This window comes from Dermacentor variabilis, chromosome 8 (assembly GCF_050947875.1).
Source record: "Dermacentor variabilis isolate Ectoservices chromosome 8, ASM5094787v1, whole genome shotgun sequence".
Lineage (NCBI taxonomy): Eukaryota > Metazoa > Arthropoda > Arachnida > Ixodida > Ixodidae > Dermacentor > Dermacentor variabilis.
The window spans coordinates 56,243,274-56,269,388 of NC_134575.1; the positions used below are offsets into that span (position 1 = coordinate 56,243,274).

The window sequence follows — 26,115 nt, forward strand, 5'->3', positions numbered from 1 at the left end:
CTGCCCAGCACGCACGTTAGTCTGCAGGAACTGCCGTAAAAGTGTCATTACGCATTCGTATGCATGTCGAGGAGCCTTGACTGTGTTGGAACCCAATGAATAACCTTAGAAGCACGATTCTTGAAGGCAATCGGATGCTGGAACGTGGGAGGCGAAATTCTTGGTGGTTCAAGGCAAGGAAGTAGACTTCAAAATTGACATTGTCGCTGACGAAACCGTCCTCCCAGAGCAGATATTTCAGACACTCAAGAAAACACCTTTTTTCAGCTTCTCCTTGCTAGTTATATGGTCCAGATCGAAAGCTTCTTGTAACCGCAGGAGCGGCACAACTCGAGTTCATTTACCGCGACCGTGGCACAACTCATTATGTTTACATCCTAAGTGAGGTGAGCACTCCATACCCAGGTAATCCAGCAATCAGAGAACTCCGAATGTTCACATTTATAAACGCCATTGCTGTGAAAGTGAACCCAGAAGAAGAAGTATCATCGTTGTGCCAGGAACTTGGCAAGCTGCACAGAGAACACCGGATGCAGCTCTGAGCAGGAGCGAAACCTTTTGCGCTCAGCTTACGGAGATGCATCCCGATTTGCTTATACGAAAATACAAAGATGGAAACACAAAGAATGCAGAAACTTGGTGTTATATCACCTGTTGAGGAGCCGACTGAGAGGTGTACACCAATGGTAGTTGTCTCAAAGCTCTGCGGAGACGTCAGAATTTGCGAGGACTTTACAGAACTCAACCACCATGTAATGAGAGAATGGCATCCTTTAGCATCCGTGGAGCACACTCTCGGACTACTTCATGGGGCGAAAGGGTTCGTCTAGCTGGACGCTAACTCTGCATTTTGCAAATTACGCGTTTCGGGGATTCTAACGAGTTCAGCACATTCATATCAGCTTTGTGGAATTTCCACTTCAACCGGTTACCTTTTGGAATTGCGTCTATTTCTGAACACTTTGAGACGCAAATGTCACGCATTTGAGAAAGCATCAACAGGGTTGTCTCTCAAATCCTTATCTGGGGTTCGAACGAGCATGACCATAATGAGGCACTCAGAAATCGGCTTCCGATACTCGTCAAGGCTGGACTGGCATTGAACGAAGCAAATGTTTGTTTAAGGTCAAGTGCCTTGTGTTCCTTGGGCACTGGCTAGACCAAGGTGGAATATGACAGGACGAAAAGAAGTTTGGAGCCATTTTGTAAATGGAGATTCCAAGAGATAGGACCGCGCTGCAGAGAGTTCTCGGCATGGCAACACAATTAGCCAGATTCATTCCAAATCACTGTAAGTGCTACAGCCACTTACTCTCTTACTGTCAAAGAAGCTATGGTTTGCTTGGAATGTTCCACAGCAGCGGGGCGTTAAACAAATGAAAGTCGGTGCTCTCGCCACGCCCTGTTCATGGAGTTTACGATCCATCAAGAGAAACGATCGTCAGTGCAGACGCATGGTCCTTCGGACTTGGTGCATTAGTCCGGCAGAAGCAAACGAAAGGCAAGTTTTCTGTCGTCGCTTATGCTTCACGATTACCCTCAGAGACCGAGAAGCGTTAGGCTCAAATCGAGAAAGAGGCTCTTGCTTTTGTCTGGGCATGTGACAATTTTGGGGATTATCCTGTCGGCAAGCTGTTCAACCTGGAGACGGAGCATAAGCCGTTGGTTACCAGCTTCATGTCGAAGAGCCTTCAACACCTGACACCCACGTTACTGAGGCTAAAGATGAGAATGATGCGATACCAGTACGAGATTGTATGCGTTCCAGGCAAAGACCCTCTAGCCGCAGACACTCTTTCCAGAGCGCCTCTCCAAAAAAGAAAAAAAACACAGAAGACACGGCCTTCAATGGTTAGAGACATCTCAACAAACACCCCCTGTTTGTGCACAACTTCACCGGTGGAGCAAGAAAATAAAGAGCGGCCCTCCAGGCGAGATTTACCAGTGGCCCTAAAACCCTTCTACGAGCCTCGACTCTAGCTCACTCTGGAGAACGATTAACTTCGCTACGCTGCTGGAGTTGTCGTCCCTGCCTCTTGCGAAAACGAAATCCTTCGGCAAGGGCAGTTCGGCATAACAAAGACACTTGCTCGAGCCAGAGATTGTGTTTGGTGGCCCACTATACGAGCTGATGTCACGTCCCTGGTGAAGCAATGGCAGCAATGCATCAAAGCAACAAATAACAAAAAATACCACTAAAGGTTCCGAATTTGCAGGAGGACCCTGGAAACGCATTGCAGTGGACTTATTTCACTATAAGAGCCCGTGATGGTTTATGGCAACATATTATTATTCAAGATGCCCTGAACTGGCTGGGTTCGAAAAGCCTACGTCCGCAGCTGTAGTCAATCACTGCAAGTCATTTTTTCCCACGCCACGGGCTTCCTGAGGAAGTGGTTTCCGACAACGGCCCGCAGTTTTCGTCGACTGAGTTTTCACTCTTCGCTCAGGACTATGCCCTCAAGCACATTACCTCTAGCCCTCTCTACCTCAGAGCAATGGGCTTGCTGAGGCTGCGGTAAAAATCATCAATACTTCCTCGACAAAGGCGAAAGACCCTTACTTGACGCTACTAGCTTACAGGTCGACTCCCTTGAAGCATGGGTATAGCCCTGCGGAACTACTGATAGGTCGTCGGCTAAGAACCAAGCTTCCTCTCAGTTCCACCCAGCTGACACACCAACTGCGAAATCAAGAGACCCTTTGGAACTATGGAACAATACCGGCAACGTCAAAGGAAAAGCTTCGGAAGACTTCATGAAGTCCACGACCTGCCGTAGCTCTTCAACATAGACATGGTCTGGTTGACAAACTTCAATTGCAAAGCGACAGTACAAGCTCCAGCTGATGAGCCTTGGTCTTACTGGGTTAACATCGATACTGGTGCAGGAACAGGGCCCAGCTAGTTCAGTATCCGCCTGCTAATACGAACGCAGAAAGTGCCAGTATCCGTGAAGATGCTGGAAACGCTCTTTCCGGTTGTGAGGACACTTCCTACATGCGCACCACAAGTCGGAAGTGCGTGAACCCGCCTGCTGCAGCGAACTTTGCGTGCTCTATTGCGGGGCGTGATAGTTCCCCGTGACAACGCGTGTCATCGGCCACCTGGCAGCGATTCCTTCTTCTTCTCTAGATAGAACACGTCTTACAGACTATTAAACGTGTGGGTATGTGTCTCCTCGTAGGCTTGGAGTACACAAGGCGTATCCACTTAGAACGAATTCTGAGGATAACGCCAGTTTCGAGGTAATTCCCGGTCTTTGCGGAGAAATGCAATAGCGTTAAGGTTACTTTTGGGGTTGAATGCACAAACCAGCGTTTTGTTAGTTAAGTAACTGAAGTGTTTAAGAATCACGAGCTTTTCAGTGACGTAAACATATCTGTACATTCGCCCTAATTCTTTCTTTAATTAAAGCCAGTATTTTCATTCTTTCCGCTCGCAATTCTAAGGTAATATACATGAATTGAGCTTTCAATAGAAACGGGTTAACAGAAATGACGCTCATCGGTAACTAGGCGCAGAAGGAGGTAGGGGTTTCTCATTTGATCGCAATCACAGTCACATTGGCTGCATTTCGCTGAAGGCAAAGTTTAAAAACACTCGGTTAATTTGATTTAGACGCACCTGATTGAATCACGTGAGCCCCAAATACATTCGAAGACCACTACAACGTGGCTCACATGAAATCCAGGTTTTGGTACACGAAAGCCCTTCTTGCTTTTTCAACGCGAGATCTTGCGAATGGTTTTGTTACAAGGTCACTGTTATGATAAAACCCGCAACATTACTTCACGCTTCGTCGTTTAAGCATATGAGTACTCCAATAGCAATTATCTTGGAATAGGCGTTAATAATTTTTTGGCTTCTAACACTTATAGATTTATGCGGATAAGGTTGTGATCTTTTCGTAATGACCAATACTTACAAGTACAGATATTAGTCTCTTCACAGTCAATTAGAAAAATGTAAAAACTGTTCTTGGTCTTACGTCGAAATAGAGCGGAAAACTTAGGGTATCAGATTTTCGCGATGTTCAGGCATCCACGAATATTTTATCACTGAAAACGTGCCAATGAACGAACCCATCTATGTTTGTGGTGTGCTTCTTCTAGACATTATTCTTGACAAGAGCCCTGAGCAGTTTTGATAAGGCGCCTATGTCACTTCCTAGAATATAAGTCCTAAGGCATACTCAAATGCCCAGTGCAGTCATGGTTGTACAGTCCGATAAAATATTCTTCGGCGCATATTCAACGGGAGTGATTCCTGAAAAAAAAAAGAACTCCGCGAGTGTCATCTGTGTATGTGTGCGCGTGTGTGCGGGGGGGGGGGTCTATGAGGCTAAACAGGTAACATGTGGAATTACCACGTAAGTTGACACGTCGCATTAGGTCATATACTCTATTTCGTTCAGTCACAAAACAGTTTCCACGCCTGAAGGTTCTAGAAACCTGTTCCGCATACGTGCTGACAAATTCATAAGCTTGTGAACTTTTTGACCATGGACTCTTCCCGCCTATTTTGGTCCGCGCTGGCGTAGGTGGTAAGTCACTGATGCTAATTTTCTCCCACAATGTCAATGTGGCTTCATGGACCACGAGCCATATCGTAGCCGAACCCTGAATAGCTAAGCAGACATTTTACTGTGGATTATCTTGAATGCAGTGGTTTAACTTCCCCCTATACATATCCCAGTGAGTAAAAGAGCTGGCCAAGCGGGGATTGTTTCCATAATGAGTGGTATTCAGAAATTCAAACAAAAGTTCTCGCCTCACGGGTCTCGTGAGTGCCGCTTGCGACTGCAAATATCACAATTAGAGAATAACAGTTGAATAAATTGGGTGTATTCGGGCTTCATGCTTATTTACCAAGCGTTAAAAAGGCGTGGAACAAGATAAGAAGCCACACAGCATCGTGTCCACAGTACTGTGTGCGCTGTATATATCACGTAATTTTGGGTGTTATATATTTATAAGTTTTTATGTTCTTATCTATCTTTGTGTCTAAACGCTTTCCTGCGTAGCGGCGTTAATGGGTAGTTTGTAGTCAAATGGGTAGTGCATCGTGCTGTGTGCTTAGGTAACGCAGTTCCTAGCCGTCCAAAGCACCAAATTGGGTCAGTCATCATGCGGAAATCTTCCCAAACGTGCCGCTCTTCAACGAACATCTTTGACGTCGACATATTTCAGGGTAGAAGTGTAGCTGGGTAGTCATCGCTGTTCGAAGAAATTCTTTGACGGCAATGTGGAACGCTGGGTATGGGCCACTGGAGCTGTGCTGGTATTAAAATAAACTGTTTTTGAGAGACACCGCTCTTGAGAGAACGCCTTTAGGTATTCGCAAGCGGGAATGCGGCGCGCTACAAGGATGAAAACGATCCCTTAAATTTATCCGATGTTGAGGGGAATGTAAGCATCGTGTAAAGAGTTCCTCAAGATAAGCAACAAGGCAAATTTGCAGGCTGCGCCACTAATGAACTTGGTACGTACCGCCTTTCAAAGAACACCTTTAACAGCAACGCTTTACTAGCCGGACCTTGGATTCACTGGGCATGTGCTCTTCTATCTCACCATCATTCCAATGTAGGTACCCTAGCGTGTGCCGCTGAGTACGTGGCAAGCCAGGAAGCAATGCCTAGCGTTCGCAATCACCGCAGCGCCACGCTTCTCTTCTCGGAGGCCACGCGCGTAGATCTCGACAGTGCCACCAAATGGCACACCGCCTTCGAAAAAAATAAAGCGCGAGAAAGGAGCTCGGTTTCCACCTTGTGCGTTTCTCAGCATCCGCAGGTACCGACGTGCCATTCATTTCGGAGTCCACACGAAATGATGCGGAGTCTTCTTAGGGCAGCGTGAAAAAGGTGTTCTGCTGATTTACGCACCTCATACATAACTCGTTTCGAAAGGGGCTATGTGTTGTGCAGCTTTATCGATTTATTTCTTACGCACTACCGTCGACAGTCGCCGTCAGATTGGTTCTGGCGCACTTATTTTTCCCAAAGGGCCATAGCCGCGCGTAATTACGTCTCAAATGAGCAGTTCGCGGACATTTCTAAACAGGTTTTAGAATTTTCCTTGATATATTTCATGGGCTTGCTCTCCAGGCTGTATTTATCTACGCCGAGGGCAATGACATCAAGGGTGGAATATTCAAGTTGCTTTGCTCGATCGTATAAAATGCAGAAAAACCTACTTTGATGCATGCTGTTCCAAGAAACAACACATGCATCATAACTTCTAAGATTTCGTATTATTGTATGCTATTATTCGTATTACTCTTCTAAGATTTCCTGGTATTGCCAGCCTCTAATGTCCAAATTTACTATGATTGACGGATTATCACGTTTCTCTTTGCCGCAACAACTATACAAAATTATGCTTCGGTGAACCTATAAGAGAATGCAGAAATTGGAGGTAGAAAATTGGAATGTATATGTTCCTGAAAACAAACGTGCCCACAGTTCTCAAGTTTTTAAAGAAATGTCCGAAATCAAGAGAACAAGACGGATTTTAAAACCCTCTTACAAGCTCACCAATATGTTTGCGTGCGAAAATAATCACGATAGGTTGCAAGTTACGTCAAGTCCTGATTTTCTTATGGTCACAACCAAATACAGACGTCGCGAACACCTTGCTCTCTACCTCAGCGGCGGCAAACATACGACTCACGGCACTGCCTGTACTGGCCTTCTTCGTGTTGGGACATGAAACTCTTTTTGTGGTGCGCCCGCACGCTTACGATAATTTTGTGACCTCGTAACCTGAAATCCCGGGCTCGGCAATCTAAACGTTTCCTACTAGAGCACTGCGTGGGCCCGGCCCGGGCCCAGCGCGGCCCGCGCCAGGCCGTGAAATGCCTATTTTGGCTGGCCTGAGTCATACTCGGGTCCGTTCATTGAAGGGTCCTAGTCTCCGCCTTCGAGCACACACAAACGTGATGAATTATACGGTCTGATGCATTCTGTGCCAAGCTGAAGTTTCATGTCGTCATTTTGCAATCGTCGTGATTTTGCAGTCCTCGTCTTTCGAATATCGTCAATACAGCCTCGTAATGTAGTTGTACTCAAACGCTATCATCCCGCCTCCGTAATCGAACAGACGCCTTCACGCTGTTTTCATTTCAGAGCTTCGTAATACCAAACTTATCACGCTGTCATCGTTAGGCTGTAGCTGTCATGGTGTTATTGCCACATTGTTGTCGTCATACTCATCACGTTGGCGACATGCCGGCATGGTTTATCATTGGTAGTCCTCCGTCACTTCATTTTAATCAAATTGTAGTCATTCATCATCATTCGTCATCATCATCATCATCAGCAGCAGCAGCAGCCTGGTTACGCCCACTGCAGGGCAAAGGCCTCTCCCATACTTCTCCAACAACCCCGGTCATGTACTAATTGTGGCCATGTCGTCCCTGCAAACTTCTTAATCTCATCCGCCCACCTAACTTTCTGCCTCCCCCTGGTACGCTTCCCTTCCCTTGGAATCCAGTCCGTAACTCTTAATGACCATCGGTTATCTTCCCTCCTCATTACATGTCCTGCCCATGCCCATTTCTTTTTCTCGATTTCAACTAAGATGTCATTAACTCGCGTTCGTTCCCTCACCCAATCTGCTCTTTTCTTATCCCTTAACGTTACACCCATCATTTTTCTTTCCATAGCCCGTTGCGTCGTCCTCAATTTGAGTAGAACCCTTTTCGTAAGCCTCCAGGTTTCTGCACCGTAGGTGAGTACTGGTAAGACACAGCTATTATACACTTTTCTCTTTAGGGATAATGGCAACCTGCTGTTCATGATCTCAGAATGCCTGCCAAACGCACCCCAGCCTATTCTTATTCTTCTGATTATTTCAGTCTCATGATCCAGATCTGCGCTCACTACCTGTCCTAAGTAGATGTATTCCCTTACCACTTCCAGTGCCTCGCTACCTATCGTAAACTACTGTTCTCTTCCGAGACTGCTAAACATTACTTTAGTTTTCTGCAGACAAATATTTAGACTCACTCTTCTACTTTGCTTCTCCAGGTCAGTGATCATGCATTGCAGTTGGTCCCCTGAGTTACTAAGCAAGGCAATATCATCAGCGAATCGCAAGTTACTAAGCTATTCCCCGTTAACTTTTATCCCCAATTCTTCCCTATCCAGGCCTCTGAATACCTCCTGTAAACACGCTGTGAATAGCATTGGAGAGATCGTATCGCCCTGCCTGACGCCTTTCTTTATTGGGATTTTGTTGCTTTGCTTATGGAGGACTATGGTGGCTGTGGAGCCGCTATAGATATCTTTCAGTATTTTTACATGCGGCTCGGCTACACCCTGATTCCGTAATGCCTCCATGACTGCTGAGGTTTCGACAGAATCAAACGCTTTCTCGTAATCAATGAAAGCTATATATAAGGGTTGGTTATATTCCACACATTTCTCTATCACCTGATTGATAGTGTGAATATGGTCTATTGTAGAGTAGCCTTTACGGAATCCTGTCTGCTCCTTTGGTTGACAGAAGTCTAAGGTGTTCCTGATTCTATTTGCGATTACCTTAGTAAAGAGTTTGTAGGCAACTGACAGTAAGCTGATCGGTCTATAATTTTTCAAGTGTTTGGCGTCCGCTTTCTTATGGATTAGGATTATGTTAGCGTTCTTCCAAGATTCCGGTACGCTCGAGGTCATGAGGCATTGCGTATACAGTGTGGCCAGTTTCTCTAGAAAAATCTGCCCACCATCATTAAACAAATCTTCAGTCGTGCTAATTACGCTATTGGCATGCCATCTTCATACAGCCGATGTCATCCATTCATTTTCATGTCATCATCGACGAACCACTGGGGTCGCACCACCGCCTTTTCATATTAATTAACCTTTTGTTTTCATATTGTCATCTGAACGCCATCTTCGTAACACCTTAGTCGTTCACGCTGTTGTCCTCACACAGCCGCCGTCATACAATCATGATCAAGTCATCGTGGTCTGCTCTCGCAGTCACCCCATTTACCTTAAGCTAGCGACGTCACGCTGTCGTAGCGATACCACCGTGCTAAATTCGGAATTTTCATTTCGCTGTGTTCATGTCATCCTTGTCAGAGTGTCTTGAGCTGCATGTTTAGGAATACTGACAGCCCTGGAGCATCAAAGCATCGAGCCCAGTATATTAAGCAAGAACACTTCATACCATCATTTACTCGGAAATTTGGAGGAAGCCGTACGGTCAAACCTCTTAAAGCCATCAGGCAAACTCAAAACATGGAGCGAAAACGCCTAGCCCGCACCGAGAATAACGCATATGTATTCGTTTGAACTTCTTGTAACCGCCTTTTGATCATAATGTTTTTATTAACTTAACCGCAGTTGAATCAGTACAATATGGAAACACATCGAACCTGAGCATGACTAAAGTGTTTTTCTCTCCGGTTCACCACACTTATACCAGTATTCAGAGTTAACTGGCGATTATTCTGAGCGCGAATAAGCGCAATATATATAGGTAAATGGACTAACTGGGGAAAGAAGAAAACAAAGCAACTGAAGCATATATGTACATATTAGTCCATTTACCACTTTCCCTAGCACAGGGTCGTCAGCAGATACTTATACTGCCTAACCTCCCTGTCTTTCCTCCACTTTTGTCTCTCTCTCTCTTCATGCCCAGCAGTGATAGCTGTTGAGGCTGCGCATGTACGAAGGGCATTCAACTCTTGTGTTACACAGTTATTTTCAATGTGCCACACGTTCTACAGAATAGCTACTTTATATTAAACTTACGCATGTTACCATCAGGTTGCGTCCACTAACTTATGTGTAGCTATTTGTCCTTCCAGTGTGTGCTGTATTATTCTTTTAGACGTTAGTGTTGATAAGGCACTGTGGCGGCTGGTTGCGAATCCATTCACTCACGTAGTTCGGTGGTAAATAGGTTCGGACTTTTGGGGTAATCTAAGAAAGTGTTGCATGAACATTTTCACCATAGCAGTGCAAGCATCGAAAACCACTGAAAGAATATTTGCAATGCGCAATTCATAGCCATATATATTAAATCAATGACTGAGTATTCTTTGAAGGGAATGCAAACAACGAGAAAAGTCTACCTAGCCATAGCTACGTTGCGTGCTATTGAAGCCGTATTACAACTTTAACATCTTTGACACTGGAACTTACAAAACTGTCGAGTATTATTCCCCTTGTTCAATTGTTTCATATTTTTATTACTGCTTTTCTTCGAAGAATAAGCAACTAACCAAGCTTAGTAGGTGTCACTTTCAGTTCTTCACTGCTTTTGTTTAGCGCTGTCATTCATTCTGGGATCCTTACGCGGCTTGTATTCCAGGCCAACTTGTTCTACAATTAAACAGAGCCCTACTTGTTAAGAATTTCTTGCGCGAGGTGTTGGATGAAATAGCAGAAGCTACGGATGACAGGACGAACCACGTCGTATCCGCAGCAGGGGAAGTAGTATTGAGATCATGCTATAGGAAGGCTATGGTCACAATAACAAGGTCTTTATTTTATTTTCAATGCTTTGTTGGTCATTGTGCTAATGTGCGTTTTTATCCCGCTGTGCTTTCTTGTTACGTCTCTCTTCGTCACGGTCGAGTTGAAGGCATGGACCATTAGTTTCCGTCATATCGTATAGGTTTTCAGGGCAATACAACGGTAGGGCCTTATAGCACTCAGTTTTCTTGTCAACATTGCTTCCGGATAATCCCCAAAGCAGACACTTTTGCACTCCTGAAAGCAGCAAGTGACGATACTCAAAAGGATATGAAACTTCAAATAGCAATGACCGCTGAAGGAGAGAAGCAGGCCAAGGAAATAAGCTTCTGACAAGTGTTTATGGGTACCTAGATAGAAATCAATTTAGATCACTGACTTATTAAGGCATGTGTGGTCTTTGACATTCGCACTTTATTTAAACTGCTTACATTACCATATAAAAAGTAAATCCACCCACCAAGGAAAGTAACCATACTTCGTGTCATATTCTCTGATAAAAGCTGGTATGAAGCATAAAATGACAGCAACCTAAAAACATATGTTTGTTCTTAAACAAAGATCGCCCTAGCACAGTGGAAAGGGAAACGAGCAAGAAATGATACAGTGCATGTAGCGGTATTACGATTAACCATTCTTCTTTCCGACACATTGCTACGCGGAGATTCTGAACATAGCAAAAGGCGCTGGCCGGCGAAAAACTCTCCGACTCTGTTGTTGTAGTGTGCATTTTGGCAGCGATCACACACTTCTACGTTGAGAATAATACGTCAAAACTGCTTCACTGTTGGGATATAGAGCCCACCTCCGAATGCTGAAATGCATCGTAACTTTAAAGAGGTTAAAGAGGTTTAAAGAGGTAGCTTTAAAGAGGCTTGGTGAAATAATATAGCCCGCGGGTAGCATACGCTGCTGTTAACCTCTCAGCCAAGTTTTGCCGTCGTAAGCGGGGCGTGAAGCTCGCGAACAGATAGGGAAGTCACATTTTTTTTCTCTGAAATGTTCTCATTGCAACATAAGACCCGGTCCTCACCCGCTTCTAGGCACGCTGTTTCGTCATTCTCTTAGACGGGTGCTATTGGCTGATAGTTGGCATCAAGCTGCGGTGGGCTACATGCAGTAGTTACCGCGGCCGCCGCGGGGTGCCGCCAAGAGTCCACTGGCTCAGCGCACTGCGGCTCGCTGAGGCCAACCGCATTCCATCTATGCTTAGCGCGACGTAGCCACCAAAGGCGGAAGTCGTGGCGTCTACATTACCATCCGACATGAATTTTCAACTGCACGCCACGTTGACATTTACAAGACAGTGCGTTGGGGGCACGACCCACAGCGCCATAGCCTTCGCAGTGCAAAGCAGTGAAGAAGTAACTGGAACACTGCGCAGGCAGAGTTTGAGTGCCAATAACTCCGCTTCTCCTGAACACATTCAAGTACTTCTTGCGGCACAATATTTCTGATATAGCGTTTGTTCAATTTCGATGCCTTCCTTCACTTCAATAAACAGTGGATCAGGACCCCTTTAAGCTCATGCTGGACATCTAAATGGGGCCTGCTACGAACATGTCACTGGAGCTCAGTGCGTTTCCTTCGGCGTATTCACGACAAGTGACAATTCAATCAAGTCAAACGTGGTATTCAATATCACATGCATTTATTAATAAGAGGCTAAGACTCCATAAACCAGAAATTACCAGTTCGTGGTATATCCAAAATGTCCAATCATGAAACGGGTATAGCTTGGTAACATAGGGTAGCACCACAGGGTCACGTGTCTTTATTATAATGACTGTGCACGGGGAAGGGGCAATTTACTAGTGCCGCACCTGATTTGAGGGCTAAAGAAGTTTCTATTTACTTGCCGTCCAACCTAGAAGGGACTGCGGAAAGGACTCGTTTCTTCACTAATTGTTTTTTTTTCTTGTGGAGGCAACTTAACCAAGTGCCTTGCAATGTGACACAGTGATTGCAAAGATGACAGCCACTCCGGTAAATGAGCTTTTGTGGGAACGACGTCGTTCACAGTGTCATGCCGCGTCTTTCTGTAATTGCTTTGATCCTACTGGGGGCGCTGACTCTGAGGAAGATGGGAAGTTGATGAGATTTGGATTTAGGGAAGTGCAGATCCCCGAATTCAACCCGGATAAGAAACAAAAGTTTCCTTCTACTCTTATTTTTCTATTCACGAATAACATACTTCTAAAACCGACTAAGGCATTTAACGAATGCTGCACTATTGTGCATATTATTGTCGGTACCTGTTATACTGAGGCAGGCGTTTTGTTCAGCTAGTAAAATTAGGTGTAGAACTATACCTAAGCATTCGTGCCGGAAATGGGCAGTTTGCATTTGACATTAAATATCATTAGTAGCATTGAATACAAATATAAACGTTCCGAACTTTATAGAATGTGGCCAATGGTCAAATTTTGAGGAGAAGAGAATATGGTTTTATTTTTGTTTTACAAATGTTCCATTGTATATCCGGTCTTGTACATTGTAGCTGAGCATTATTTCTTCCAAAGTATAGATAACAAAAATGATAATACTACCGAGTGACTTGTGCATTTGAAACAAGTTCAGAAACTACAATTATATCAATTTTTAGGGGTATATTGGATCTTTTTGCAGCCATAAACATGTATAAAAATGTTATTGTGACTTCATAAAAGAGATAGTATCTACAAGGAAGGGTCATTACTAAAAAAATTGCGCAGAGTTTCCTAGAAAATCATTTTTTTTTCAATCTCTGCGACAGCTTTTTCGATTAGTGTGAATTGTTCTTGCAGATGTAGTTAATATATTCTTGCAACTATTACTCATTTTCACAGAATGTGGCTTAGGCTGATGAACTCTTTTTGAAAACTTGCGCAGTGCCCTAAAAACATTCGGTTCGCTTATTCGTAGCTAAGAGAGTTTTGTGTTCGCGTTTGTTAAAACTCATTTGGCAAGATGTTCTAGCAACAGTTCTGCATCATACTCGACAGCAGTGAACAAAGAGCCAATAATAGGTTTTGACAGGCCTGGCAGCTTCTGCACTCTTTCTGGACCTCAGAGAACTATGGATGTGGAAATATGTGTTAATATTATTATTATTATTTATTTATTGTAATATTAATAGAGAAGATGACGGGTAAATGGGTACGAGAAGATGAGAAAATGTTTTTCAGTTCGTTTCAAGCTGTTTAGTGGGCTCTTACGAGTCTACTACAATATTGCGAAGGAGTTTCTTACGGAATTCGTCACCACTGCACACATCCCTGCCAAATGTGTGAAGGATTTTGCTGACGATAAGAAATATTTGAAATGAGATTGGCAACTTGCATTATCACAATACAGGGGGTTGCACCAGGGCACTACTTAAACAATGTTCTGTTCCAGCTATCATTTTCAAAGCATAACAAGCACGCAAGTAGAGAAAGCTTCAGGTCACCTTGACGTAAATTTCTATACTGTGTGTTGCATAAAGTTATTGATCGCACAAAATATTGTATTTTTCAGTTATCGCGCATCGTTCATTTTGCCTCTCAAACTGTGCCTTTTCTTATGTATCTTTTCATCACAGTACACAGATGTTATAGAAGCGTCTATAGAACCAATGAGGGAATTGATCAATAAGTAAAACAACATCCGCGCAGCAAAGATGTTTTAGATAACAAAACTAGCCCAAAGATTCAGTAATGATGTCATCTGGTGTTGCGTATACGCTGCGGCATTATGAGAAAAAGTAGACTGTGCTCCAATCACAGACGTGCTGTTACAAGTACGTATAATGCTGTTGTAGAGGTTTTGTTTTGCTGGTTACAAATCTTCTACAGTAGGAGGTAAGTCTGCCCATGAAACATATCCTAGAAGGACAAAAAGGCACGGGATCTTATCGTTATGCCTATGGAGCATTTGTACAACGTATGACGTCGATTGATTTTACGATGCACTCCGCAAGCAACTAAGCACTTCCATCACAACCATACTTATAGACAGGTGAGACTGGCTCAGTTCATTGCAAAGCTGTACCACTTGCAAGCATTCAAGGAAAATGGTGCAGTAATGAATGTTCGCATAAGCCCGCAAGATGATATGCGTGAGTGCTATGTGAGCTGTGAAAATCTGGGTTCGTATTCAATCGGGGTCATTCGTCAATTATTGTCGGCATTGCCTTACCTTCTTTTATAACCTGATATTCAGCATAAAGATTAGCTGAATGTTGCTGCTGCGAACTATTGTAGCCTTAGGGCTTTTTCTTAATGGTGTACCTGTCGCCGTAATAATAGTTTCGTTGCTGGCATCATAACAACCATAACAGTTCTCATTGCTGATAACGAACGTGTATGCTGACTCTGACCGAGTGCGTTGCCAGTATGTAGAGGGTGTACCATTCTAAAATATCAGAAAGAAAACAAAGCGCAGTACTTCATTAGCGAAACAAAAGAGAAATGCCCATATTGAAAAAGAGCTCTTAAATTTGAATTGTTCTTAAAGGCAAATTTCTGCCAATTCTGATTCTGGACGTAGTATTAGTAAAGATGTCGGGCCAATGGCGACAATCACTTGAGAAAATGCTCTTGTGAGTTCGTCCCAAGCTGTTCAGCGATCTCATACGCAGTCTTCCACCAAAGCACGACGGAGTTTATTGCGGAAATCGTCACCACTGCAAATATTCCTGAGCAGCGGCCAAGTCCAAACGATCATAGCGAAGCACATGCTGTGTTCATTAGAAACTTTTAAAGCTTTCAAGAATTACGAAGAAATATTTCAACACCTAATGTTATCTGAGGTTAAACAGGGTGCAGAAGCTGCCAGGCCTGTCAAAGACAATGATCAGCGGTTTATTCAGCGCTGTCGAGTAAGGTTCACAACTGTTGGGAGAACATCCCTGCACATAGGAGCAATCGTTGGCAGGTGAGCTACAGTTTATGAATTATTCGTGTGGTCTGCATAGTTCTGTTTCTCTGCGAAAACCGCGCCTCTCAGTGCTTGCTGCCGCTGTGGAAAAGGCAGTCTTTCTGAGCCCACATTTCGGCTAGAAGCTATCAGCCTCGTTGGTACAAACAGCCTTGTTCTACTAATGCAGTGCAGGAATTACAAGGGATGGGGTCAAAGTTGTGGCCTCGCTAAATGAGTATCTCACAATGGCAACCACTCTCTCCAAATCTCTCCAAAATGCAAATGAAGTTCCCGCCAAGAGCACAATTAGGTTCGACGCCAAAAAAGAGGTAAGCGTAGTGGAAGTAGCGGAATAGGAGTCCCACCGTTCAATACAGAGTAATATGGCACTCGTTAAAGTAGATTATAAATTTTCCTGGTGATTTGTGGTCTATCAAACATTCACCTCTACTGTGCCTATAGGATAGGCAAAAATCTTACCATTATCTGTTATACCATATGAAACAAGTAAACAATTCTCCTCAGCCTTCAACACAAGGTAAGTGTGAGGAAACTCCTTAGGTGCGTCTTCTGTGGGCACAACTAGTAATAAAATAGAATAAGATATTTGTTAGAGTCCAGAAGTGCCTTCAGTTTACACAGAAGAAATTTATCTATATAAAATGCACAGTTTTAGCACTTTTGCACTTCACTAAGCAGTAGTCGAACAGGTCTCTTGTAAGCTGTAATTGTCTCGTGTGAAATAACCGACACACTATTCTAAAACAACGCATCCATGACAGTATCGTAAACGTGTAATGTTCGTTATTTCTCCTACGAGAAATATTCTGAACACTTCTCATTGCCTTATTCAAAGGGCGTGTGCTTAAGTTTGTTCTATTTGAGCCAGTGTCTAATGAGTGGCAAATGCCGCATAACTGAGCTTTAACCAAAATAGAATGCTTAAGATATAGAACCCACAGCTTTGACTGAGATTTCAATGGCTGTCTGACTTCAACACAGGGAGATTCAGGATTTCATCGACTCCCTGACAAACGTTTCTTGCAGCTGAATGTTAGTGCTGTTTATTGGGGCATGTTTCAAATATATTCAATGATAACAAATATTCATATTTTTGCTCCCAAAGAGCCTGACCATAATAACATACCGGGTGTCCTTATAGGAAGACTGTGAGTTGAGCAAGTTTGTATGCAGGAATTCTAACTGATCTCTGCTACATTTGTGGTCAATCCATCGTCTTCTTCACGCATTAGTTACAATAGCCTAACAAGGTTCTTCGGGAAATGTCCAAGCACGTCTAATTATTCTTGAACTCTATACTTCAGTGTCTTTTGTTGCTCTGAGCTCACCACGAAGTGGTATATTTTGAGGTCATCACGTGGTTCGCCAAACATAAATAAATAGGGGCGTACACTCTGACTGCACGTTATAACCATGACAAGGCATAAACGATACGAACTTTCACAATTTGCCAAGTGGCATATCGCTGCTATAGATACTTATATTTTGGCCACAATAACATTTACAAACACAGTACTAAGGTGCACTGATGTGCACCGAAGCAAATTTTGCAGAAGTAATTTTTTGCGCCACATTTATCACAACAATTTCTTTTGTTGATCCCTAATTCCGCAAGTACTCATAGAAAATTTGATGTCAAACTTTCTGACACCAATATCCTCACCTTAAATATATTGCCTGTTAGAAACATTCCACAGGTTCCATTTCATCTATCTTTGCTGAAAACATCATTGTAACTTGTTTTCTGAATCGCATCAGCAGTAATTCCGCTTACTTTTGAATTGTACGCACATCACCAATGTGACGACCCGAGAGCCCCAGTTTACAACTGGGAAACAAGCAAACAGTTTTTGTGATTAAATCAAGCTAGGAGTGAAGGTAGCGCGCTTCAAAACGGTCATGAAATATCGTGCGAGAAACTCCCGCACCATGAATTGGAAAGCGCAGCGCCATGATAATGTTGCAGAATCCAGCAGCCCTCGTTTGATAAATTTGGTGCACGCTGTTCAAACAATATTTCAAACGCTTTCGGGCCTCAATGTGTGAAGCCTGAATAAAAGTTTGATTTACCGGTATGATTTCGTTATGCACAATTGCAAAGAACGATCAATATCCCTTGATTTTTTGCTTTGCTCTCTAGCAAGATTGTTGAGTTTTACTAACCTTCGTTTTTACACACTTTCCGCTCCGACTTCAGCTCGATAGTGCATTCAGAAATCAAAGCTTCGTCGCTTATTACGACCATCTGCAGGAATTGATGGCTGTAACCTCAAGTTTTCATCTCCATACAACATTCTCTTTGTCGAAATGTTTGCTCAGGAGTCAAGAGTTCTACACCATCATGACGTAAGCCTTTTGCTTTTCCAAAATTTCCGTCCCACGGGGTGAGCAGAGGACATATTTTAACCATGCTCTTCTAGTATGATTCTAACACTCATTTAGCCATCCCGGAAAGCAGTAGAATCCGCGCGATTGATGTTTTCGCCTAAGCACAAGGAGAGGGGAAAGGGACGTCCTGATTTTGCATACCTATTTTAGTCTTGTTTTGTGTTTTAGGCTTGCTTCGAGATAGTGAAGCAGACATCGTCCTATTGACACACTGCCGCCGAAGTAATTAATATAATTAATTTATTTACTGGGTTTTACGTGCCAAAACCACTTTCTGATTATGAGTCATGCTATAGTGGAGGACTCCGGAAATTTCTACCACCTAGGGTTTTTTAACGTGCACCTAAATCTAAGTGCACGAGTGTTTACACATTTCGCCCCCATCGGAATGCGGCCGCCGTGGTCGGGATTCAATCCCGCGACCTCGTGCTCAACAGCCAAATACTATAGCCACTGAGCAACCACGGCGAGTACGTCGCCGAAGTGCAGCATTGTCAATTTACATCCTGTTATACTTGGCGAAGGTTGTTCAGCTCATGAAAAATTCAATTGACCGAATACATCGTTACAAGAATTTACCTGTATTGAGCGGTACTATTAATGTAGGGCGTTCTGGAATATTGATTTTGCAGCTAGTTGAGTAAATGATGGATAGCTTTGTATTTTTAATAGTAAACCTCATAACGCAAACTTCTTCTATATTTTGCGCTAGTCACGACAACTTCAAATGTCATTGCCCATCAGTGATCAACAAACTACGACGTTTTCTTCAATTTTGTGAAAGCACACATAGCATATAAATATCTCGTTTAAACACTCAACAGGACATTTTAAACAGTATGCATGTTTTAACATTACACTTATTTGTTATTCTTCACGCAAAAAGTAATAAAAATATTGATATCTTACTGCCGTCTATGGTCTTGATATCGACACTCATCAGCACATCTATGGTATTTACTTGGAAGTCAACCAACTGTTCCCTGAGAAAAAAAAAATCTATGCTTTGAAAGATAAACTGCAACTGCATGCATTTAACCAGACACTCTTGCAAATAACGCTTCATTTATAGCAATGCATGATTTGCAAATATACAAATGAAAAGTCTAGGATATGAAAACGTAGTTTTTTTATTTCTGTATTTACTTCAAATAACCGCAATCGCCGAATCTTCAAAGGGAATTGTGGGGTTGCTATCAGGAAATAGTTGCAAATTTCAAAACAAGCGGCGTCAATATACATCCATTTAAAAGCAAGAACACATAAAAACAACTATAAGCACAACAAACAGTAAAAATTACCTGGAAGTAAACATCCATAGCGCCAAATAAATCACAAAAAGTTATGGAAAAAATTTAAAAACATATAGCAGTATGCAAGGTCTGTGCATGCATTGTAGGCGCAACAAACGTGCACCGTGAGAATATATGTACATGCTTCATAAAAACGAAACTAATTCAAGCGGTATAGCCATCAAGAAAGAAAGAAATAGACATGTGTTGAGAAGCACGCCGTTGATAACAAAATTGACGAAAGGCTTTAGGTGGTTTTCGTCGTAACTTGTGCGAATGTTGAAATACGAACAGAAGGCCTTGTTACAACATGCACCAATGTATGATACTTTCGTTGTTTTGCGTCAGAAAAAAACGACACTCCACGCATAAACGGCTGGCCTTCAATGTTTTCATAGCTCCGCCATCACATTCGCATCAAGCCAATTCCACTGCAGTCTAGACTCGCACGACGATGCTCACATGCGTGAACCCATGGTCCCCCAAACCGAGCGGCTACTGTTCCAGTATGAGCTTGAGAGGCAGTGTCTCTATTCTACGTACTCAAAAGGTGCGACTCGATTGCTTGCGCTTGCCTGGCTCTAACATTGCAGTTGCTTTCTTCTTTAGGAACAACTGCAGTCGCATACAAAGGCGGGCTGCCGTGGGTGTCGGTGATACCCTTGAACTATGAAGTCCTTACTGCAAAACAAAATCTTGTTGCTCGGAATCAATTTTCTGGATCGGATTTTATCTCAATGGTAACCGACTACTGCCTAAGACTAAATGTAACATTGGGCCTAAGGAAAAAGTTCAAGGGCTCGCGTGCTGACGAGTTCCGGCACTCAAGACATTAGGAATTCTGCTCAAGTTTTTGAACGCTTTTGAATTGGGCGACCGACTTTGAAAGTACTGGATCACATCATCGCGTTATTGTGTGAATTTTTCTGACTATTTTTTCTCTTCCTTCTTTCATCGTTCAGTGCCTTTACCCTTTCTGCAGCACACGGTAGCGAGCAGGTACTGAGGCTGACTGCATTTCTTGTCTTTTTTTCTCTTTTGTCTCTCTTAGGCCTTGATTATAGTCTATAGAAAGCTCTGATACGGTTCCCTTTACTGGACGCCAGTATTACAGCTCCCGCCAAGTATTTGCGGAAATGGGGATGACTGCGTGAGCGAGTACATTTGTCAGAGCACAGACTCTCAGCGAGGAGTGTTCTGTATCTCACGCAGACAGCAGCAGAACCGTCAGGTTTGCCATGACAGCTGCGCAGAGCAGAAGCTAGACACAGCTTGCTCAGCTAGCACCACATTCTCCCAGAAAACCATGACACCCGCTGCTGGGCTGTCATTCACGTCAACCACTGGGTTGACGAGAACGGTATAGCTACCACCAAATATTTGCGGAAATCAGGCTGATTGTGTGAGCGATTACATCTCTCATACCACAGACTGTCATCGCGGTGTGTGCTGCATCGCACGCAGACAACAGCAGAATAGCCAGGTTCACCGTCACCGCTGTCCAGTGCTGAAGGTAGGCAGACTCTCCTCAACTAGCACCCCATACTCCCACAGTAGCATTACACCCGCTCCTGTACTGTCAATCACGTCAGACACAGGGTCGACGTGACCTCACGCTAATCCCTAGCTTTGTAACCTTTGGCGGTAAAAATAACCCTTTATACAGAGACGAGTCCAATCATGCAATCTGGTTGGTATGATTTTTCAACAGTGCCCGCTTTTGTCTCCGTGATCGTTGGGGCATTGGGCAGTGAGTTGGTTCGTCGTTCTACACCAGAAACAGTGAATGGTTGGGATGTGTCGCCAGCACCTGGTCGACGGCCTATGCACCTTCTTGCGTGCGTTTCGAAACCCTAACTAGGTATTTTGAGCTTGTGTAGGGTGTTCCGTGCCGAAACCACGATCTAATTAGGTGGCATGAAATCACTTCTCGCCATGGCAAAGCTGTAGACGCTTGGCATCTTCTTCCAATAGGCGTGCCTTCAAATAGCCCGCCACTAGGGCCAACTTAAGACGCTCCTCCACTCAGCATTGCACCTAATCGATAGGACCTTGATGGCAATGCCACTCCTCAAAAGAAACAGGCAATTCACTTTCTTCACATTGCCCAGATATGCTTAATAAATGTAGTGTCTTCTTCGGTCAGGCTCAGTTATGCTCTTCCTCCACTTGACCTATGCTCAATTAGGCCAAGTGGAGGAAGGGCTTCGAGTACTGGGAGAGTACTGGAGCGTTTGTGAATAAGTTGGTAGGATTTCCAGAAGCTGCTTAAGAGACAATGCCCCTCATGCTTCTCCGTATCATTTCAGATAGCTGCGCATGGGAATGGTGAACGCCTTCCCAATTTTTGCCTTCCAAAGTTACAGAATTCTGGAGCCATTTCACTTTGTGGAGGTGGATTACCTGCCAAACTGCAGCGCATCGCATATGTTTAGACAGGGGTACATTTACTTCTTTTTATCAAGTAATGCTAGTGATGATAAGCTTGCGAGTGCTATGTTATACATTGATTGGTTCGGTCGCAAAATTAGGGTAATTCTTGGCGAAAGTTAAATTGATACACGACTGTTTTTGAATACTTAAGCGACTTGGATTGGTGCGGCACTTCAAACGGAACTTCTCTAGTAGACACGGAGTGCGCCATTTCTGGTGTATTCCTGAAAAGTACACATCGAAATTTGCAACGATGATCACAAGGGTGCTGTCATCACGGCTGAACCATGCAATGTGCGTGGCCCATGAACTTCCTGATAACCTACTTGGGCATGTCTCTGTCATATGACTACATATATATATATATATATATATATATATATATATATATATATATATATATATATATATATATATATATGATGATGTGTGGTGTTTTTTGGCGCAAGGGCCAAGTGTGGCCAAAGAGCGCCAGGCCGGTGCTAATGTGTTCACAATGGAGCTATGATTGACGAATGCAGATGATACGGTGGCTGTATAGGAGCCTAAAAACAGTTGCTCTAGTGTGCATAAAAACCTATAGAAGATAAAATTATGCCAATGATTAATGGGCTGTACAATGAACACGAAATACGCATTGTAAGATAATTATCACATAGTGACATATCTCATAGATATACTTTTTGCAATAAGCACTGCTGCCTTAACAGAGCCCTTGGGATGCAAGGGCCTGAAAGCACGTGCTTTGCAAGACAACCATCACAGCGGCATCCTCTAAGAAGAGGATGTGCTATGAATTTATGGGGCTAAAAACTTGCAAGTCTACATCGTTCAAGAAAGCTATGACGGCTGTGGTGTCAAAGAACGCTTCTTCACCAAGAAACATTGCTGGATGGAGAGGGGTGTGGTGGTGATATACAAGAGGAAAATGTCTCTTTCTCTCAGCTTCGCATTCCCGACACTCCAGGAGCACGTGAAGAACGGTCAGCCTCTCACCACATCTACCACACGTTGGAGGCTCATTTCCTGTCAGTAAAAAATTGTGGGTGCCATAGGTGTGTCCTATCCTGAGTCGACAGAATAGGACATCAGTACGTCGTGTTTTCGTTTTCGGGGGCCAGAAACCTAACTTTGGCTTAATCAAGTGAAGCTTATTCTTAGTTTCCATGTCCCATAAGCGTTGCCAGTGGCTTCGCAGATTCTTCCGTAAGAGAGGCTTCAGATCTGTAACAGGGACCGCAGCCGTAGGAATAATTGCATGTGAGGTGAGTGATGTAGCCATTTCGTCAGCTAGTACATTCCCCTCGATGCCTCTATGGCCAGGTACCCAGCATATGATGACATGCTGGCCAGAGACATACGCTCTACAGAGAATGGAATATAGCTCAGTAAGTACAGGGTTTTTGTGTTTACAGAGTGGCTTCAATGCTTTTACGACGCTTAAGGAGTCTGTGAATATAATTGTTTTTTGAAGATTTGATTTTCTGATATGTTTCACAGCCGACAACAGTGCATAGGCCTCAGCCGTAAATATACTTGTTTCAGGGTGCAGCACACCGGGTTTCGAGAAGGATGGACCAGTGGCTGCGTAGGACACCCCGGCATGCGACTTAGAAGCGTCTGTGTAAAACTCTGTGCACGAGTACTTATACTGGAGCTCCAAGAAATGCATTTTGATATGTGTCTCTGGCGCATGTTTAGTGACCTCTACAAAGGATGTGTCACACTCTATCAGCTGCCACTCCCAGGGCGGTACTAGCTTAGCTGGAGGCATTAGGCGTTGTTCGAGAACTGGGACATCCATTTCCGTGCTAAGTTCTCTTGCACGCAAAGAGAACGGTCTTCTCGCTGCAGGTCGGTTATTGAAGAGCATGGCATCGGTCATATCGTTTACGCATAAATAAGAGGGGTGTTCAGGGTTTGAAATTACTTTGAGGAAATATGTAAAACTGCTATATGATCTCTGAAGATGGAGGGACCATACATTTGCTTCTGCATAAAGGCTTTGTACGGGGCTTGTCCTGAAGGCTCCGGTTGCGAGGCGGATTCCTAAATGATGGACAGGATCCAGCATCTTTAAAGCACTTGGTGTAGCGGACTGATATACTATAGCGCCGTAGTCAAGACGTGAGCCAACAAGACACCTATACAAGTTCAAGAGACATTTCCTGTCACTGCCCCATGTTGTACTTGATAGAAGTTTCAATAAGTTCATTGTCTTGAGGCACTTAGCCTTCAAGTATTTAATATGCGGGATGAATGTCAGTTTAGAGTCCAATATAATGCCGAGAAACTTTTGCTCGGCGCGTACCGGTAATCTGCTACCAGACAGCTCAATAGCAGGACATGATACTATTCCTCTCTTATTCGTGAACAGAACGCATGTACTTTTCTGTGGGCTCAACCTAAAACCGTTTTCTTCAGCCCATTTTGCCACTTTATTTAGGGCATGCTGGACATGTCGTTCGCAGATAGTTAAGTTGCACGATTTAAAACCAAGCTGCACATCATCTACATACACAGAGTATGACATTGTTCGTGGGATAGCCATGCCCAAAGAATTTATTTTCACAATAAACAGTGTGCAGCTTAGCACACCACCTTGTGGAACCCCAGTTTCCTGGGTGAAAGACCTTGACAAGGCATGGCCCACCCTAACACGAAATGTGCGGTTAGAAAGGTAACTTTCAATGATACTTAGCATACTCCCGCGGATACCCATAGCGGAAAGGTCTCGAATAATGCCGAAGCGCCATGTGGTGTCGTGTGCTTTCTCCAAATCAAGAAATACGGAGAGAAAAAACTGTTTATGTATGAAGGCATCCCTTATATTTGCCTCAATGCGGACAAGGTGATCTACGGTCGATCTACCTTCTCTGAAACCACACTGGTGAGGATCTAGTAGTCCATTGCTCTCAAGGATATAGATTAGGCGTCGGTTTATCATCTTTTCAAAGAGCTTGCAGAGACAGCTTGTCAAAGCGATAGGTCTGTAACTACAAGGTAGGGACGGGTCTTTTCCTTGTTTGAGTATGGGTATTATTATAGCTTCTTTCCATGAAGATGGAATATGTCCAGCGGCCCACATTACATTAAAAAGTGAGAGGAGTGCTTTCTGTGTTTCAGGGTGCAAATACTTGACCATTTCATATATGATACGGTCACCACCTGGTGCTGAGCTGTTACAACAAGCAAGAGAATTTTTGAGCTCAGCTAGACTAAACGGGCGGTTGTAATCTTCATAATGGCCACATTTCCGATCAAGGGGCTGTCGCTCTGCACGTTCTTTGAACTTGAGGAAGGATTGTGTGTAGTGGGATGCACTGGATATATAGGCAAAATGTTCACCCAGGCAGTCTGCCTGGTCTTCCAGGCCATCTCCTTGGGTACTTAATAAGGGCAGGGGGTTCGTCTCCCGGCCTTTTAGTTTATTTAGCCTATTCCACACCTTTGCCTCGTCTTTGTAAGAGTTTATCCCAGATATGTACCGCTCCCAGCTCTCTCTCTTTGCACGTCGACGTGTTCTCCTGCCTTGTGATTTGACCTGTTTAAAATTAATAAGATTTTCAGCTGTTGGAGAATTGCGAAGCAATCCCCAAGCTTTGTTTTGATTTTTGCGTGCTTCTCGGCATTCGTCATTCCACCAAGGGATGCGACGGTTCTTTGCCCGTCCGTTAAATTGTTTAATGCACTCTGTTGCAGCGTCAATAATAAAACCTGTTAGGTATGCCACAGCATCGTCTATATTAAAATCGGAAATGTCGTACTCGCCTAAATATGTGAGTTCTCGAAACAGTTCCCAGTTTGCTGATTCGACGTTCCATCGAGGGAAATGGGGCGAGCATGTATCTGGTTTTGTTAGATTTAATGTAATTGGGAAATGGTCACTCCCATAGGGGTTCTTGAGAACAGACCACTCCAGGTACGGAAATAATGAGCTGGAAGCTATGCTCAAGTCAATGGACGAGTACGTTTGATGTGTAACATTGTAGTACGTTGGTTCTTTTTTATTCAATAAACATGCACCTGAAGAAAATAGAAAGTTTTCCATCAGGCGCCCACGTGCATCGGAGCGCGTGTCTCCCCACAGAGGGCTATGTGCATTTAAATCACCAACGACTATATATGGCGGAGGGAGTTCATCGATGAAGCTTTCAAAGTCTGTTTTAGTAAGGTGAGAAGAAGGAGAGACGTACAACGAACTAACCGTTATTAGTTTACCAAATAGCACAGCTCGTACTGCAACTGCCTCGAGGGGGGTTCGGAGACTTAATTGCTGACATGCAACACCCTGATCGACTATTATGGCTACACCCCCCGCGGAGGAGAGTCCATCATCACGGTCTTTGCGAAAAGTGGCATATTGCCTTAGAAAGTCGGTCTGCGTTAATTTTAGGTGTGTCTCTTGAACACACAGCAACTTGGGATTGTGTTTGTGTAGGAGTTCTCGAATGTCGTCGAGGTTATGGATAAGTCCTCTAACATTCCATTGTAGTATTTGTGTATCCATTATGCTATATGTGTAGGGTGCTGTGTGTTTAAGAGACTGAGATTAGTTCACGAGCGCTTTGCAGGCGCCGTGACGGGAGTTTTGTCTTTTCTGGAGCGGTCGA

At 43.7% G+C, this 26,115-nt stretch overlaps 1 protein-coding gene across 1 annotated transcript in view; it reads right to left on the minus strand.

The window, feature by feature from the left end:
- Positions 1 to 10,502: 10,502 nt before the first annotated feature.
- LOC142591405 (uncharacterized) overlaps positions 10,503 to 26,115 on the minus strand; it is a 32,887-nt gene continuing 17,274 nt past the window's right edge. Inside the window, exons 5-7 of the mRNA XM_075703733.1 lie at positions 18,687 to 18,760; positions 15,849 to 15,950; positions 10,503 to 10,724 (exon numbers count right to left, since the gene is read on the minus strand). Of these exons, the coding sequence (XP_075559848.1) occupies positions 10,531 to 10,724; positions 15,849 to 15,950; positions 18,687 to 18,760 (370 nt within the window). The 3' untranslated portion in view covers positions 10,503 to 10,530. The remainder of the gene's footprint in view (positions 10,725 to 15,848; positions 15,951 to 18,686; positions 18,761 to 26,115) is intronic.